The sequence below is a fragment of the Nicotiana tomentosiformis genome, chromosome 2 (genome assembly GCF_000390325.3).
Source record: "Nicotiana tomentosiformis chromosome 2, ASM39032v3, whole genome shotgun sequence".
Taxonomy (NCBI): domain Eukaryota; kingdom Viridiplantae; phylum Streptophyta; class Magnoliopsida; order Solanales; family Solanaceae; genus Nicotiana; species Nicotiana tomentosiformis.
In genome coordinates this window covers 110,859,890-110,877,078 of record NC_090813.1, presented here as the reverse complement: position 1 = coordinate 110,877,078, position 17,189 = coordinate 110,859,890, and the positions used below count along the sequence as shown (strand labels likewise).

At 39.2% G+C, this 17,189-nt stretch overlaps 1 protein-coding gene across 1 annotated transcript; it reads left to right on the top strand.

The window, feature by feature from the left end:
* Positions 1–14,304: 14,304 nt before the first annotated feature.
* LOC104114068 (probable indole-3-acetic acid-amido synthetase GH3.1) lies at positions 14,305–16,882 on the top strand. Its single transcript, XM_009624423.4, has 3 exons — positions 14,305–14,701; positions 14,881–14,982; positions 15,232–16,882. Exons 1-3 carry the CDS (start codon positions 14,382–14,384, stop codon positions 16,613–16,615), a joined length of 1,806 nt encoding a protein of 601 aa, XP_009622718.1. The 5' UTR covers positions 14,305–14,381; the 3' UTR covers positions 16,616–16,882.
* Positions 16,883–17,189: the final 307 nt, after the last annotated feature.

Sequence of the window (17,189 nt, the reverse complement as noted above, 5' to 3'; positions counted from 1 at the left end):
TATATAGACGATATGCTTATTAAGTCTTTGAATGCAGGTGACCACCTTAAGCATTTGCAAGAAACATTCGATATCCTGAGGAAGCATAACATGAAACTTAACCCCGAGAAGTACGCGTTCGGGGTCAGATCCGGTAAGTTCCTGGGGTTTCTGGCCTCACAAAGTGGAATTGAAGTAAACCCCGACAAAATCAAGGTCATAGACGATATCCCGAATCAATTATCAAACTTGAAGGAAGTCCAAAGACTCACAGGAAGGTTAGCAGCTATGAGCAAGTTCATTTCCCGGTCGTCGAAAAAATGTCATCGCTTCTTTACATTGCTCAAAAAGAAGAACAATTTCGAATAGACGCCAGAGTGCCAGCAGGCTTTGAGGGACCTGAATAAGTACTTATCAAGCCCTCCATTGCTCTCGAAATGAAAAGAAGGTAAAACATTGCTAGTCTACCTCGCGGTTTCAAAAGTTGCGGTAAGTGTGGTTTTAGTCCTGAAGGACGAAGGTACGTAGTTTCCTATTTATTACGTTAGCAAAATTTTAATGGGAGCAGAAACTCGCTACCCACATTTGGATAAACTGGCCTTAGCTCTCGTAGTCGCCGCTCGAAAGCTGAGGCCCTATTTCCAATGCCACCCAATAGTTGTGGTGACTACTTTCCCTTTGCGGAACATCCTTCATAAACCCGAACTCTCGGGCATATTGGCCAAATGGGCCGTCGAAATGAGTGATTTCGACATAGAATATAAACTGAGGACTACAATTAAGTCATAAGTCTTAATGGTGTCGGAATTGGCATCAGGGGTTTGGACCTTATTTACGGTTGGAGACTCGAACGTAAAAGGGTCCGGGCTCGGAATAGTTTTAATCACGCCTTCGGGGGAAACCTTAAGGTAAGCCATCAGCACGATCCCTTTAACTAACAATGAAACAGAGCATGAAGCTTTGATTGCAGGGCTCGAATTACCCGGGGACTTGATTCCGAGGTTATAGAAATCAAATGCGACTCACAACTGGTAGTAAATCAGGTTTACGGGATCTTTGATACCAAAGAAGAACGTATGCAACAATACGTGGTAAAGGTCCAGACTCTTTTGGCACGATTCCGTGAGTGGTCAATAACTCATATCCCGAGAGAGGATAATGCAGAAGTGGATGCATTAGCAAACTTAGGTTCATCGACGGAAATAAAAGGATCGAAGTCCGTAACGATGGTACAACTGATAAGCTCAGTCCTTGATACGGATGGTTACTACGAGGAGAATTCGGCTAGTCTGGTCTGGGACTGGAGGAACGCAATAATCAATTATCTCGAGCATGAAAGGTTACCCGGCGATCCCAAAGCAACACGAGCGTTACGCACCAAAGCTGCACGTTATAGCTTCAAGAAAGGCCAATTGTATAGAAAATCTTTCCAAGGCCCACTAGCCCGGTGTTTAGAAGCGTTAGAAGCTGACTATGTCATGAGAGAAATCCACGAAGGGATATGCGGCAATCACACAGGTGCAAAGTCTTAACTTTGGTGCTGAAATTGGAACGGGCAGGATATTACTGGCCTCGCATGGAACAAGACGCCAAAGATTTCGTACAAAAATGTGATAAGTGCCAATGCTACACATCACTAGTACATCAACCGGTAGAACCCTTACATTCGGTTTTGTCCCCATGGCCATTCATGAAATGGGATATGGACATCGTCGGACCGCTGCCACCCGCTCCCGGAAAGGTAAGGTTTCTTTTAATTTTGACTGATTATTTTTCTAAATGGGTGGAAGCAGGTTCTTATCAGAAAATCAGAGAACGCAAAGTGGTCGATTTCTTGTGGGAAAATATAATTTATAGGTTCGGAAAACCAAAAGAGATAGCATGCGATAATGTGCCACAGTTTATCGGTGCAAAAGTTACAAAGTTCTTCAAAGACCTGAAAATAAAGAGAATCACATCCTCACCTTATCATCCAAGCGCAAACGGTCAAGTGGAGTCAACAAACAAAGTGATCATTCAAAACCTCCAGAAAAGGTTGGAAGCAGCAAAAGGAAAATGGCTCGAAGAGTTGCCCGGAGTCCTATGGGCCTACCAAACAATGGCCAAATCAAGTACATGAGAAACTCCTTTTTCCCTCGTGTACGGTGCTGAAGCCCTAATCACGGTTGAAGTGGGCGAACCTACTTTAAGATATTCTCAGACAAACGAAGAATCAAACGACGAAGCAATGCTAATCAACTTGGAACTGCTCGAGGGACGCATGGACTTGGCACATGTAAGAATGGCAGGTCAAAAGCAGAGGATGGAGCGATATTACAATCGGAGAGCCAACTTCCGTTTTTTCAAAGTAGGAGACTTGGTTCTAAGAAAGGTAACACAAAATACCCGAGAGCTCAACACAGAAAAGCTTGGTCCAACATGGGAAGACCCTTACCGAATTTTAGCTATCATTGGGATAGGTTCATACAAGTTAGAGAACCAGAATGTAGACAAGTTGCCCAACAACTGGAACGTGGCACACCTCAAAAGATATTATTTCTCATGAACAACACTCAAACAGAAAGTATGTGCTGCACTCTTTTTCCCTTCGTTCAGTTTTTGTCCCAATTAGAATTTTCTGGCAAGGTTTTTAACAAGGCAGTGACGGAAAGCATACTATGAAGACAACAGCAATAAGACCTTTGATAGCAAGTCAAACGGACAAGCTTCCTCTCGGGGACAATTAGGTAATCTTTGGTTCGATAGCAAATTCCCACCGGGAAGTTAAGTTTGATATCGAACATAGGTTATCCAACTTTTCACGAGCACAAATTGCCAGAGGGCTGTTAGGTATTCTTTCGCTCGATAGGATGTATTCCTAAGGGGAAACAAGATATGTTACCGAGTGATGGATTACCTAGCAATTCGTTGGTGGGACCTTCGAAGATACAAGGCTTCCAGTGTTCCAATTCGCATTCAAACACGGGGGGGGGGGGAGGGGGGATGATATGAGAATACGATAACAATGACTGCCACGTCAACCGGGAACGAAAATCCAAAAACAAAATGTATTATCGGGACCGGGTACTGCGCAACCATCCCCGTAGAAACAAGTTGTACAAGATAACCACAAGTAATGGCAATTTCTTTTCTGCATAGCAAAATGCTTATGTAATTTCTGAAAATAGAAGGAATAAAATAAAATCCTTTTGCTTTTATCGTGTTTCTTGTCTAAACGATGAGCTAACTTTGTCATTTGAAAGTTAAACAAGTACTTCAAATGTTAGTACCGTAATGAATAGGAGACGTTCTCTTTAAGAGCATCGTAAACATAAGAGGGCCTCTCTTATAAAAACCCTCACGTTAAAGGGTTGGTTCCAAAAGAATTAATGCCCGAAATCCAAAATATCATCGGGGAAAAATACACTCGAAGCCACATATGAAAAGGACGTAAAAAGCAAACTTGCGCAAATATTCATAGAAATCCTCATGTAAAAGGGAAACTTGCGCAAATATTCATAGAGACCCTCATGTAAGAGGGAAAATTGATAAATATTCATAAAAACCCTCACGTAAAAGGGATAATACTCGGAACCAAAATGGTTCGAAGAAAAGGCATCAGAGACTACACATAGTAAAGCGCGAATTGAACAACATGCACAAAATACTTAAGCAAATGCAAAAGTTAAAGGCTTGCATGGCTATTCAAACGAAACTAAGACTCAAATGACTCTTGAACAAAAATAAAAAAATATGTATTTATTTACAAGAACGGGCCAAAATGTTACAAGTGCAAAATGAGAAAAGAAAAAACAAAACTGCAGCGCCTCCGGAACCAGGAGGAAGCGAAGTATCCGCGTTGCCGGAAAGAGTAGGTGGTTCCACTGATGGCTCAAAGCTTTCCCCAGTTTGGTCTTCGGCCTCATCGCCTTCCGATCCTTCTTCAGTTTCCAAAAATTCGGAACCGGAATCAGAAAAACCTGGAGTATCAGACTGTGCCATGAGTCCATTTTTTGTAGCCAACTCAAGCTCTCGAGCCTTAGCAATTTTGGCATCAACATCAATGGTACCAACTTTGGCCTCTTCCAAGGTTTCCCTCCTCATGCTACATGGAATGAGTTTTTTCAACAATGAGGGAAGCCGCTCGGTGCTTGAGTTCTTCTTTTAGTTGAATAACCTCGACGGAAAGGGTTTCCTAGGCGAATCTAGCAGATTTGAGGCTAACGTCAAGCTCACAGACAGTTGAACTAAAGAGCTTATTATGTTCTATAGTTTTCCTGTACTTCTCTTCTAGCTGGGCATGTTTCACCTCCACAGCAGCAAGCTCTTCACTTTTGGAGTTCAAGGCTACCTCCAAGTTAATCACTCTTGCAGCGGAGGCAGCCTTACGGTCAGTTGCAGAGATGGCATTTTGGATTTCTGCCCATTCGGCCTTGGCCTTATCAAAATTAACCCTCAGTGGTCTAATTTCTTGGTTGAGGGTTACCACTTCTTGCTCAGTTTGCTGCAAACGAGCCTCCAAAACAGTGGCCTCAGTAGCTCTGGTTTCCAGTTCCGAGAGGCGGAGAACAGTCTGGTCCCGTTCCGCCAAAATTTGATCCTGTTCAGAAGTAAGTTCTTCCTTCTCACGAATCAACCTTTGAAGGCCCTCAGAGGCAAGAAAGTTGTCCTATAAAATATGAAGAGGAAAAACTTAAAATACATTCGTTCAAAAGTAGAAGAAATAATAGAGGAAAAAATGAACGTACCACCGCGGCGTTATGCATAGCATTGTTCAACAAACACTCGCCCGAGAGTGTCTGAATCTTTTTCCAATCTTTTTCTGAAGACAAAGGCTTCAGGTAATTAGCAAGCTCTACCAGCCGTGATAACAGGTTGCACCCGATAGAGATCAAAAGAGTAATATTCCTCCTCTTTTGTGGATCTTCAGAAGGAAAAGCATAATTTTCCCCCAAGTTCCCATGAACTGGGGGCTGTGGAAGAGGAACACCTTCTTCATGGTCAGGTGCGACCGATGGAGATGGTGTAGCAACCGCTACTGGAAGAGTAGACCAAGATGGAAATGATGTAGCATTTGCTGGTGTTGGTGAAGGTAGAGATGAAGCTGATGGAGTTGAAGAGTGAGAAGCAGCTGCATCAAATGCAATGTTGGTTGTTTGATGCTCGCCAACCAAAGACGGCAAGGACCTGGTACTCAGCCCCGCAACACCGGTTGTATCAATTGGGGCCCGAAAATGGGAGTTGGTATATTCTATCAAATCAAACTCTCCCCAAAGTGCCGAGACATCATCTTCAGTTGGTGTAACTATCTCAACAGGTCGAGCATCCTGCTGAGATGATGAGGATCATCGCATTCTCTGTAAATAAGCTCCCTCATCAATAACTTCTTCATCATTATCAATCATCACGGTGTCTACGACCGGCCACAAGGAGGACCAGTCATCATTGCCACTGGAGATGATTCGGGGGCATCAACCTTTGCCCTTTTATTCTTTTCCCCGGCCGCGGAGGAGCGTCTTCTCTTTATTTGTTTATCCTCCGACCGGGACTCCGTAAAAATATATTTGCACCCAAAACAGGCCCGGAGATACCCGTTCGAGTAAGTGCTTCATGAAGCAGCTTCACTGCATCAACATGATCAGCCAGAACGTCCTCCTCGGGGACAACAACAGAACCCGCAGGTAGACCTAATTCTATGAACAAAGTCATAAGGGTTCAACCAAGTTCTTCATATACAACAATGAAAGCAAGGTAAATTAGAGTTACCAGGATTTTTGGCATTCAACCCGTATTTAAAGGCTAGTTCTTTCCACGAATGAGTTTTGGGCATTGTGACGTCCAAAATCTTCTGAACCCACCGGTTCAAACCTTCCACCACCGGTGGGAGCCATCGAGTTGCTGAAATATGTGAAGGGTGAAGAGATGATATGGCCATAGAAGAATATCTAGTAAGAGGAATATTTTACAAAGAACTTACGAGTGCGGTTCCAAGCAACCGGAAAGGATGAAGCCGTTGTCGGAATGATGTCGTTGGTGGCAACTGCAACGAACTGCTCTATCCACCCACGATCGTTGTCATCATCCATGCTAGACAACAAAGTATGGTGGCCGCGCTTGCAAAGCTTTATCATTCCCCTGCGAAAGATTTTTGAGAAATAGAGATTCATAACATGAGCGAAGGTTAGCTCGGAGGTAGGCGATCGTCGTCCACACTGAAGGACTTACCTGTGCCAAGCATACTTGGTAGCAAAGGAAAAACTCTACAATCACGGAATCAAGCTCTCCGCTCAAGGAAAACGCACCCAAAGTAAAGGGATACGTGAAAAATTATGTAAAACCTTCCTTGGGAAGGGTCACTCGCTCCGATAGATCAGGAGCGATGATTTCCAACTCATTGCAGCGGCAGTCCCCCTTCACAGCAGGAATACTAGAAGGACGAATGGAATAAAGGTACCTACTAATAACCCATGTACGAGGGTTAGCAGTAAGAAATTTCTCTTCAAAATCCTTCAAAGTACTAAACCTTCTTGGGATGATGAAATCCACTGTTGGAGGAACAAAATCCTTGGTTTTGTTCTTATTCTTCGTAGAACCACCACGTTTGGAGGAAGAAGCCATTGGATAGGAAGAAAGTAAATAGTTTGTGTTTGAAGAAAATTAGAAAAAGGATGGAAAACAAGGATGCAAATTTGAAGCTCAAGCAATTGTGAAACGCAAAGGAAAAGAAAGTTGCATATAAGTAAAATTTTGGCGGCTAGATTTATGGCCATGATTACCTCGATAATATGCTAAAGTTGTGCTGAATCATAGGATGACGCGTGTTTGGGGCATTAAATACGGAAAGACGTGCGCCTAATCAACTGTCAGAAACCTTCAGAGGGAATTATAGTAATTCCCGCCAAAAAGATATTTCTACCAACTTCTCGGTAACATAAAGTTATGTCACCAGAAAGTAGAGGGACTATCTGTATAAGGTAAAATATGATATGACGTGTGACTGACTAAAAGGAGGACACATGGAATCCAAGATGGAATGGTTGATGACCGAACGCAGCCACTGCGCTTATCACCAGAACGAATAACGTTCATAAAAGTGTATTAAATGCTCTGCGCCCGGTAACATTTACTAAGAAATATTCAACAACATTAAGAGTGACGGTCCGTTACAAAGAATTTGGCATTTACGCTCAACGTTACTTCTTCATCAATGACCCTCATAATTGACATTAAAGGAGGGCACGATCCTATGACCTTCTTCCCTAGATATAACTATAAATAGTGGGCTCAGTTATCATTGTAAGGCATACAAAATTTTTAGCAATAACATATATTATATTTTATACAAAACTTTATATAATTGCGCTCTTTTGCTTTTTGATCACATCATTATTGTGTTCGGAAACCGTATTCACGGAATCATTATCTTTGCTATTTTATGTACATTTCAAGGCTAAATACTGCGTATTTCTTCGATTATTATATTATTTCAGCATCAAATTAGTTCACTTGTCTAGAAACCACGTATAAATTCAACTGCACCGTTTTACGGGTAAACAACTAGGGGTGCTTATCGGGCGGATCAAGCGGTTATTTACGCTTAACGGTTCGGCTTATCGATTATCGGTTTATAAATGTAGTAATCCGCTAAGCCATCCAATAAGACATCAGATGGATTGGTATCGGATTAATATTTATCGGGCGGTTTATCGGCTAAACTAAATAGACAATAAAAAATAAGCAGAGAACTAAAGATGGTTTATCGGCTAAACAAAAAATATGTTTGAAGAAATGTTTTTTGAACCTTACATGTTTTATGCCTTGGCTACCATATCAGTTATATGAATATGATAGATGACGGAAACCTGAGAAATGTGACTACCAGCTGCTTCCTCTTATCAAGCATGGATATTATGACAAAACATACGAGCAGAAAAAGTAGGAAAAAATGACCAACTATTTGATGCAGAACACAATGGCAGCAAATCTCCGATACACCATGCAAAAGACAATGGCATCTATTTAGATTTGATAAATTAGGGATTTAGATTTTAGGTTTTGGGTTTCAAATATTACTTTCTATACATAGGGGTAAAAGTATAAATATAAAAATTATTAACGGGTTAACAGTTTATCCGATAAGAAATTGAGTAATCCGCCCCTGATGTTTTAACTTCAATACCACACAAGAGGGGGGTGATTTGTGTGGTGTCCAATTTTTCGCGTGCACAGATTATGGAAGGACCTGGTTCTTTTATGTGTTCCTTATACTACTGTTGCGGAATAATAAATGCAGAAATTAAAGAACACAAGTATTTTACGTGGAAAGCACCTAGCTCAAAAGGTGAAAATATCACGATCTACTTCCCACTAGGATTTTTCCAAACTCTCTAATAAATCACAGAGCCAAAAACTGCATTTACAAAATACTTTGTAAACCTAGGATTAACTCTAATCCCGTTATGGCAACCAGCCTCTAACTGCTGCGACAACTTCAAGTTAACTCTAACTTGAATACTCTGAGTACCTATTACAATTGTCTCTAGATAAAGTTGAAAGGTACAATATGAAAACACCTACTACAATTGAACTAGAATAAGAGACAGACACTTGGAGTTGGTTCTTATATCTGGTTCATGTAGCTTCAGGTTTGCACACTTGAATCACACACGAACTGCTGGCAAAATGCCTTGCTATTTTGCTCTCAATTCACGTTTAACTTCTGCTTTTGTGCGTTCCCTGTAGAATGAGAACATCTTGCGATTTATAGAGTTAGTAGAGTAGAAAATAACTAGAGTTCTAATGCTACTCTTCCTTGGTGGAAGAGTTCTAGTTAATCTCAACTCCTAACTCCTTCTTTATCTTGGATAATGTTCTCGTTGAGTAAGGAGTCCTTCTCCTTATCAATTATGCAATCTTTTCGATCAGGAGATATCTATTATTATGCCAGATTTCGTTTATCTCCTGCATGTGCATCTCACGTGCTTTAAATCTGCCCGTGTCTATGCCTACCAGTGACGGACCTGGTTCATCTCTGAGTTCCTTTGTCAATCTTCAAAACTATCCTTTACTTGGGCCAATAACCCCCAAATTGTTAAGCCGTTAATAATAAAATTTCAATCCGTTCACCAACTATTACCCCGATAAGCCGATACCAATAAGCCAATAAGCCAATTTTGCGGTTCGGTTAACGATTACGGTTCGATTTTGAACAGCTCTATAAACAATTCCAAAATTGAGTAACAATTAAATTGGTACTTGGTTTTAAGGATATGTGGTTTAATCCAACACGAACAATTAGGAATATCAAATAAACGAGTTAGAAATGAAATAAACGTTCAAACCAGTTACAATATTATGGCTAAGCCTGGGCTTAGACTGCCCAATGACCTCGTTCTCGGTTGGACCCTTGGTTCAAGCCCAGTCGTGAATGAAGAACAGAACAAATGAGCAAAAACTTTAACAATAGCTAAAAGGCAGAAAATAAACTTATATTGCTTTGATTTGCGTGTACAGTGTTTGTTACAGAAGAAAAACTTTTCCTTTATATAGTAGGATAGTTTCAACCTTAGTATAAGTCTAAAAAAGGTAAAAAAAAAATCTTCCTTTACTAGTAATCATTGATCTATAATCGACATCAAGCGAGATCTACGTCGTGATATCCGGGTGAGCGCGAGTATCACAGCCCTTTATCCGTCATGCGTAACCGTTCGCCGTGTCTCCCGAGGTATTAGAACTCATTCTTAGCCCGGGGCGCGTCGCTTTATCATACCTGATGACGGATACTGTTGGTTCCCCAAGTACACACAAGTATACGTGGCTGTCAAGTAATAAAGTGACTCAAAAGTCGGATGTCGAACCCACAGAGACTTAGATTAATCGTTAACTAAGTAAACTAAAATCAATTAACTGTCCAACTACTATTACAACTACTATTGCAAAATTTAAACACGTAATTAGCTAAATTAATTAGGAGCAAACGATTGTGATTGGATTTTAATCAAAGGAGATGAAGATTACAGGGTTGTGGTCGGTTTGTCAATCCTATTAGGTTCGTAATTACACATGTTAATCCCCATTATCTATGATTGCTAGTTGACCGGATCATTTATATAAATAGCATGTTCCCACAATACTATCCGTCTATCCATAATATATCAACCATATATTCCTATGGTCTTGAATTTATCATGAACGAATATAATACGGTATTCAACTAAGCAAGACTGTTAGGTATATTCCTATCCCAACCGCGAAATCTTTCCCCGAGCCACGAGTTCAGAAACAAGCTCTCTCTAATTCTACTCTAATCTAAACACGGCTTTCCCAAGCATAACATAGATAGTAAATAGAACTCAACTGCTGGCCAAACAATCAAGCAATTATGCACAGAATTAGAGAAACAACCAAAGATGATAATTCGAATTAACGGTAATATAATTAATAAATTTCAATATTCATGACAACCACAACCCTAGAACATGAAATTTAGCTCCACATAGATATGGTAGCAAAATAATAAATTATCAAGAAAAAGTAAAGAATACTAAATTTGATGGAAGAATGATGAAATCTGATGAATTCTGGCTTCCACGGCGGCTCCACACTCTCCCTAGGTCTAAAGCCTATCCAAAGTCGATCTAAAATGATATTTAATGACTATTTATATGTGTGGGAAAAAGACCTAGACGAAATAATCAAATCCAAAATTAAAAAGAAGACAAATTAACTTTAAAACCCGAAACACGCGAACACCTCGCAAAAGACCTCGCGACGCACGCTCTGTCGCGAGCAAAATATCCTGCCTCGCCTAATTTGTAGCGAGAAATAAAGCTCGCATCGCATGCTTCATTCTTCAATTCAATTTGCTCTGCTGCCTAACTTTTCCATTTAATCGTTTTTCATTCTGTTCTTTCTTTCAATTCTTTGCATTACTTCTTCGGGGTCTGATTTTATCCCTTTACTATCACAAATAGGCCTTATTTATCCTTCGTTTATTTTTTCTATCAAAAATATCATTACAGTTATACATTAGGTTCATATTTACCCCTTAAATATTTAAAAAAGTTACATTTGCCCTTCGTTATACTTTAGGATCATATTTACCCCTCTACTTTTCGAAAAGGGTTACATTTACCCTTCGTTATACTTTCTTGACATATTTATCCTTACAATTATCCGTGTCAGCTCGTCACCCCCCACCCCACCCCAACCCCACACCTACACTCGTCCATCTCTCTTATCCGTGTCAGCTCCATATTTTTCGGAGAGCGAGAAAATTTTGAACAGTGAGTGAACGAAACTATAGTGTTATCTCTAATTAATTTATTTAATTATTTCACCTTTGTCTATGTTAATTTGTTTCCCTTTAATACTTAGGAGTTAGGAGACATGAATCACTCAATGATATTTTAAAGTGTTTGTAGAGATACAATTCTGTAAAGTCTAAACTGGGATAATTGACCATGATTGATTCACGAAAAATAATTTTTTGATACGACATTTATGAAGATTGTGCGAAATACAATAGTTATAGCAGCGACAACATATTAACAAACAATAACTTTGAACTCAAAATCACTAATCTAATACAACTCACAATTATTGCAGTAACTAAAGTAAATTACAAGAAGTTGCACAATAAGGGAGTTAATGGAGTCTTATTTAAATTGGGTGAGCGGGTTAAATTATCTTAAATAAGTGACCATATTTAAATTGGAAGAATAAGAATTCCACATAGGGCCCATGTAGGAAAATAAAGGTGGGACATGGCAATCTACCGGATGAGGGTAAATGTAGAGTATAATTGTAAGGATAAATATGTCAAGAAAGTATAACGAAGGGCAAATGTAACCCTTTTTGAAGAGTAGAGGGGTAAATGTGATCTTAAAGTATAACGAAGGGCAAATGTAACCCATTTTAACGCGTAAGGGTAAATATGAACCTAATATATAACTGTAGGGATATTTTTCATAAAAAACGTAAATGGAGGATAAATAAAACTTATTTATGATAGTAGAGGGGCAAATCAGACCCTTATCCACTACTTCTTTTCCTCTTCTTTTGCATCATTTCTTTTCCTCTTCTTTTGCCTTTGGTTCTTTTTTTGTCTTCTTTTTTATTTGTCTCTTTTATAATATTGTTTTAGAGCATGAATTACACATTTAATATTTACTTTGCTCCAATTTCATCTCCAATGTACCTACATATAAAATAAACTCAATTAAGCACAAATATAGTATAGTTTAGCATTAAAGCACCTAAAATGTAAGGTAAGTAATGCACTAAAACTATGAAATTATAGACAAACATCAGGTACATCGCTCACCCTTCCCGGATCTCGATACGAAGGGTCTCGTGCATCCGTGCTCTCCCTCCGTTTTCTCATCGGGAAATCGGGACATGCATTACCCCCGATTTTACCCGTATACAATATTCTAAGTTGAGATTGTAGAATGCTTCTTCTCCCCGCGTTTCCCTACTCCATCGATATGAATTAATTGTTATACCATTTTAAAGGATCTTTATACCCATTGAATTAGTTACAGTTCAATTACAAATAATTAGCCTATATGTGAGCAGGCAAAAGGACATCAAAAGTACAGGATTTTCTGTCCACTGTACTGGGCTTTCGTCATCAATCGTTTGGCATTAAAAAATATTACTTCCTCTCATATACTCATAAGGTAATAACAAGGCAAGGTTGATTATAGTGGCCACGATATTAAACCATAACTGAAGAAACATAAACATTATTGAAAAAGTTGGTTCCTCCCGTTTCAGAAATACTTAACACACACGAGATTCTGATCTTTTAGTTGAATTGACCTTTCGAAACATTATTGAGTGTTGAACGTGCTCGTTTCGCAGCATTACCCCATTATCATTTGCCTTTACCACCAATAATTGAATTTAACTACCAAATAGGACTCTCAATATATGTAAGACATATTTGAATTATTAGTATCATGACTAGAAAGGATTCTACTAAAAAAAAGTGTAAGATAAACACCGAGATATATGGTGTAAGCCAAATAAACTGCCCTATTGTGATCGTCACCTTACTGATAAATCCTCTTATCTAAAAACACACTGAATCTTTTTATTGCATTAATTCTTTTAATATGAATATATGCCCATCTCTTGATGTCAACAATTTTGTTTCATGCTCAAAACACAGCTAGTACAGTTTCTAATTAGTCATGGTGGCTGGCAAGCCTAAATTAAGTTCTCCTCAACTACTATGCGAATTGAGCGGTGGCATTGATTATAATCAAGAACTATATGATCATTTGTACATCACCTAAGTCCGTCTATTACATCAAACTAATTAATCTTCTAGTTGTAGGTCAAAAACACAATACGTTACAAATTGAATTTTATTTTAAACCGTAATATAATGAAACGTAATACGTTACGAGAATTCAAATATGAAACACAACACAAGTAATTGAATTATCAAAATATTCAACGGAAGCCCTAAATGCATAATCATATCGTAAAAAAAATAAAAATAAAAATAAAAATTGGCAGTCTCATTTCCGATTAGATCAACAAAACGTGAAAAAGAGAGAAACTATAGTTATAGCAGACAGGGAATTTAGCTAGGCAATGAAAACTATGGCAGGGGTATCCTGGTGGGAGGCTGGGAGCTATACAAGTAGACAAATAGCAAAAGAACAATGCAGGAATTCTAGTGACAACCCCGAGGATATATGTTCATGTGATTGCTGCACAATTATATTCTTTTGCACACTGATTAATTATCTTTGGATAAAATATATATATACTTTATCATGTTAACCTCATGAATTCCTTTCATCACCTGACATTTTAAACAAAAAATAGTCCATTTAATAGTAAATTATCATTCACACTCATTATTCATTAATTAGTATTAGCTCCTAAAACATAGGTTACTTTCTGTTATATTAAACAGTGAAATTTGCTCCTTCGCCGGCAGCCTATGTTTGTCCGTGACCAACAAACTCACCAGAAAGGGTCGTCCATTTGAACTCCGAGACAAAAGAACCCTCGCTGGACTTTGCTGACCTGTCATGCATACGGGGCCCACAAGTTCTGAAAGAGCAGACACAGTGACGTAATGTGGGCCCAGATGTTCCCTCCTCAAGAGACCATAACTCCGACAAAAAAATATTACCAAGTCCATGCACGGCAATTGCATCGTCCAAGTCCATGCCTAAAATTACCAAAGATTTTTATTAGTGTGGCTTCCACGTGTACATTCTTACGTGGAAAGTGACGTGGATAGACATAGAAGAATAGGGCCTTCCTTTCAGTACTATAAATAGGTTCCCATTTACAGGTACCAAACCACACAATCGAAATTAACAATCTCTGAGAATTAAGTGCTTTATATCTTCTCTTCCACTTTCGGTATTCTCTATTCTCTTTTCATATACATTATGGCTGTTGATTCTGGTCTTTCATTTCCTCTTGGCCCTCCGGTATGCGAGAAAGACGCCAAGTCCCTTCAGTTTATTGAGGAGATGACTAAAAACACTGATTCAGTACAAGAGAAAGTGTTGGTTGAAATACTAAGCCGAAATGCCAATACTGAGTATCTCCAAAGATTCAAAGTTGGTGGTGCTACTGACCGAGACACGTTCAAGTCCAATGTTCCCGTTGTCACGTACGAGGATCTTAAACCTGATATTGATCGTGTCGCTAATGGCGATCGTTCTCCAATCTTCTCGTCTCATCCTATTTCAGAGTTCCTTACCAGGTCAGATTTCCTTTAAGGCAAATAAATGTCACTGTATCTTAATGGTACATATATTTGTTCTAAGTAGTAGTAATAGTAGTACTTTCTTTATTTTCTTTGATGTAATTTTCTTTTCTAGCTTACTGCTAATATGGAGTATTTAATATCATATTGAAATGTTCTTTTGGTTTTATATATAGTTCGGGGACGTCTGCTGGAGAGAGAAAGCTGATGCCCACAATTGCAGATGAGCTAGAACGCAGACAGAAATTGTACAGTCTTCTCCAACCCGTGATGAATCTGTAAGTGATCTACCCAAGGTTAATGTTACTAAGTTATAACATGCATGACATCTTTACTTTATAAAATGTTTCTACCTGGAATTTAATCTGGTAATCCACGGATTTTCAAATTAACCACTCTTAATTAATCCCCATTAAAACAAAAAATTGCTGAAATTAACATTAGCCTTACTTTGTGATATGGAGAAAAATATTGAAAATTTTGTAATCAGGATTAATGTTGGATTTTCTTGGACTCATGTTAAACAGGTATATGCCTGGTCTAGACAAGGGGAAGGGATTATACTTTCTGTTTATAAAGGCAGAAACGAAGACTCCTGGTGGCCTTGTTGCACGTCCAGTCCTGACCAGTTATTACAAGAGTGAACAATTCAAGACTAGGCCATACGACCCATCCAATGTCTACACCAGCCCTAACGAGGCTATCCTCTGCGTAGACTCTTTTCAAAGCATGTACACTCAAATGCTTTGTGGCCTTCTAATGAGGGAAGAAGTCCTCCGAGTTGGGGCTGTCTTTGCCTCTGGCCTACTTCGTGCCATCCGATTTCTTCAGCTCAATTGGCAGCAATTAGCTCATGATATTGCAACTGGAACCCTAAACCCTAAAGTTTCAGACGTTTCTATCAGAAATTGCATGTCCAAAATACTCAAACCAAATCCTGAACTTGCTGAGTTTGTTACTAAAGAATGTGAAGGCGACAATTGGGAAGGAATCATTACTAGAATTTGGCCAAACACAAAGTACTTGGACGTCATAGTCACAGGTGCAATGGCTCAATATATCCCTACTTTAGATTATTATAGTGGGGGTCTACCAAAGGCTTGTACAATGTATGCATCGTCCGAATGTTATTTTGGACTCAATTTGAGACCAATGTGCAAGCCTTCTGAAGTTTGTTACACTATCATGCCAAATATGGGCTACTTTGAATTCATCCCACATGACCCAGCCAACCCGGTACAAATCTCTCGTGATTCACCCCCTCATCTCGTGGACCTGGCTGACGTAGAATTGGGAAAAGAATACGAGCTCGTGATCACAACTTATGCCGGATTATGTCGTTACCGAGTTGGTGACATACTCCAGGTTACTGGGTTTCACAACTCAGCACCTCAGTTCAAATTTGTTAGGAGAAAAAATGTGCTGTTGAGCATTGACTCGGATAAAACTGATGAGTCTGAATTGCAAAAGGCTATTGAAAATGCAACAGCACTTTTGCGCCCGTATGATACTAATTTGGTTGAGTACACGAGTTTTGCTGATACTAAGACAATTCCGGGACATTACGTGATTTACTGGGAATTACTAGTAAAGGACCCAACCAACCCACCGAGTGATCATGAAGAGGTTTTGAACCAGTGCTGTTTAGCTATGGAAGAATCATTGAACTCGGTGTACAGGCAGTGTCGCGTGGCGGACAATTCAATTGGACCACTAGAGATTAGAGTGGTGAAAAATGGAACATTTGAAGAGCTGATGGATTATGCAATTTCGAGGGGTGCATCAATTAATCAGTATAAGGCTCCGAGGTGTGTTAATTTTACTCCTATTGTTGAACTTCTTGATTCCAGGGTGGTATCTGTGCATTTCAGTCCAGCTGCTCCTCACTGGACCCCAGAACGACGACGTTAGATGATATCAAGTCAAGTAGTCTTAGTGTGGTTAATAAACATGGCAAAAGCCAGAAAGATCCGGTTAGCTACTAACCAAACATGCTCGGACAGTGAACCAAAAAGAATATTTGCCTTCGGCTCTGTCCTCATCACTTTAATTTACCTTTTCTGAATCTCCTGTTGGTGTTATGTTGAACGTTCAAAGTTGATTATGGTCTTTGTTTATGTAAAGAGTCTTTAGTATATGCAATTAAACTATGAATGCTTTGGTTTGTTTTGATTTGAATTATGCGACGGATGTGTTCCTTTTTTTTTTATGGCTTAGCAATAATTGTCCATGCATGAAAAAGACGTAGCAATATTTGTGTTACAGCAGCTCTTTGCTTCTTCCCTTGATATATGCTTTCCTCTTTACGTGCATGGATATGTATGCACCTGATGTATATTCTCCTCCGCTTAATTCTTTCCTCTTTTTATCCCCCCTTTTTTGTGACAAAAAAAAAATTATCAAGCTTTGCTAGTCTTTAATTTGCATACTGTCAGTCCAGATTGAAATTTCTTCTTAAATTAGTTTGGAGGCTAGCTAGTGAAAG

Excerpts from the sequence above, each read along its gene's own strand:
- LOC104114068 (XM_009624423.4), top strand. The coding sequence starts at position 14,382 with ATGGCTGTTGATTCTGGTCTTTCATTTCCTCTTGGCCCTCCGGTATGC. Across the intron at positions 14,702-14,880 it reads ATTTCAGAGTTCCTTACCAG|TTCGGGGACGTCTGCTGGAG; the intron begins GTCAGATTTCCT and ends TTTTATATATAG. Across the intron at positions 14,983-15,231 it reads CTCCAACCCGTGATGAATCT|GTATATGCCTGGTCTAGACA; the intron begins GTAAGTGATCTA and ends CATGTTAAACAG.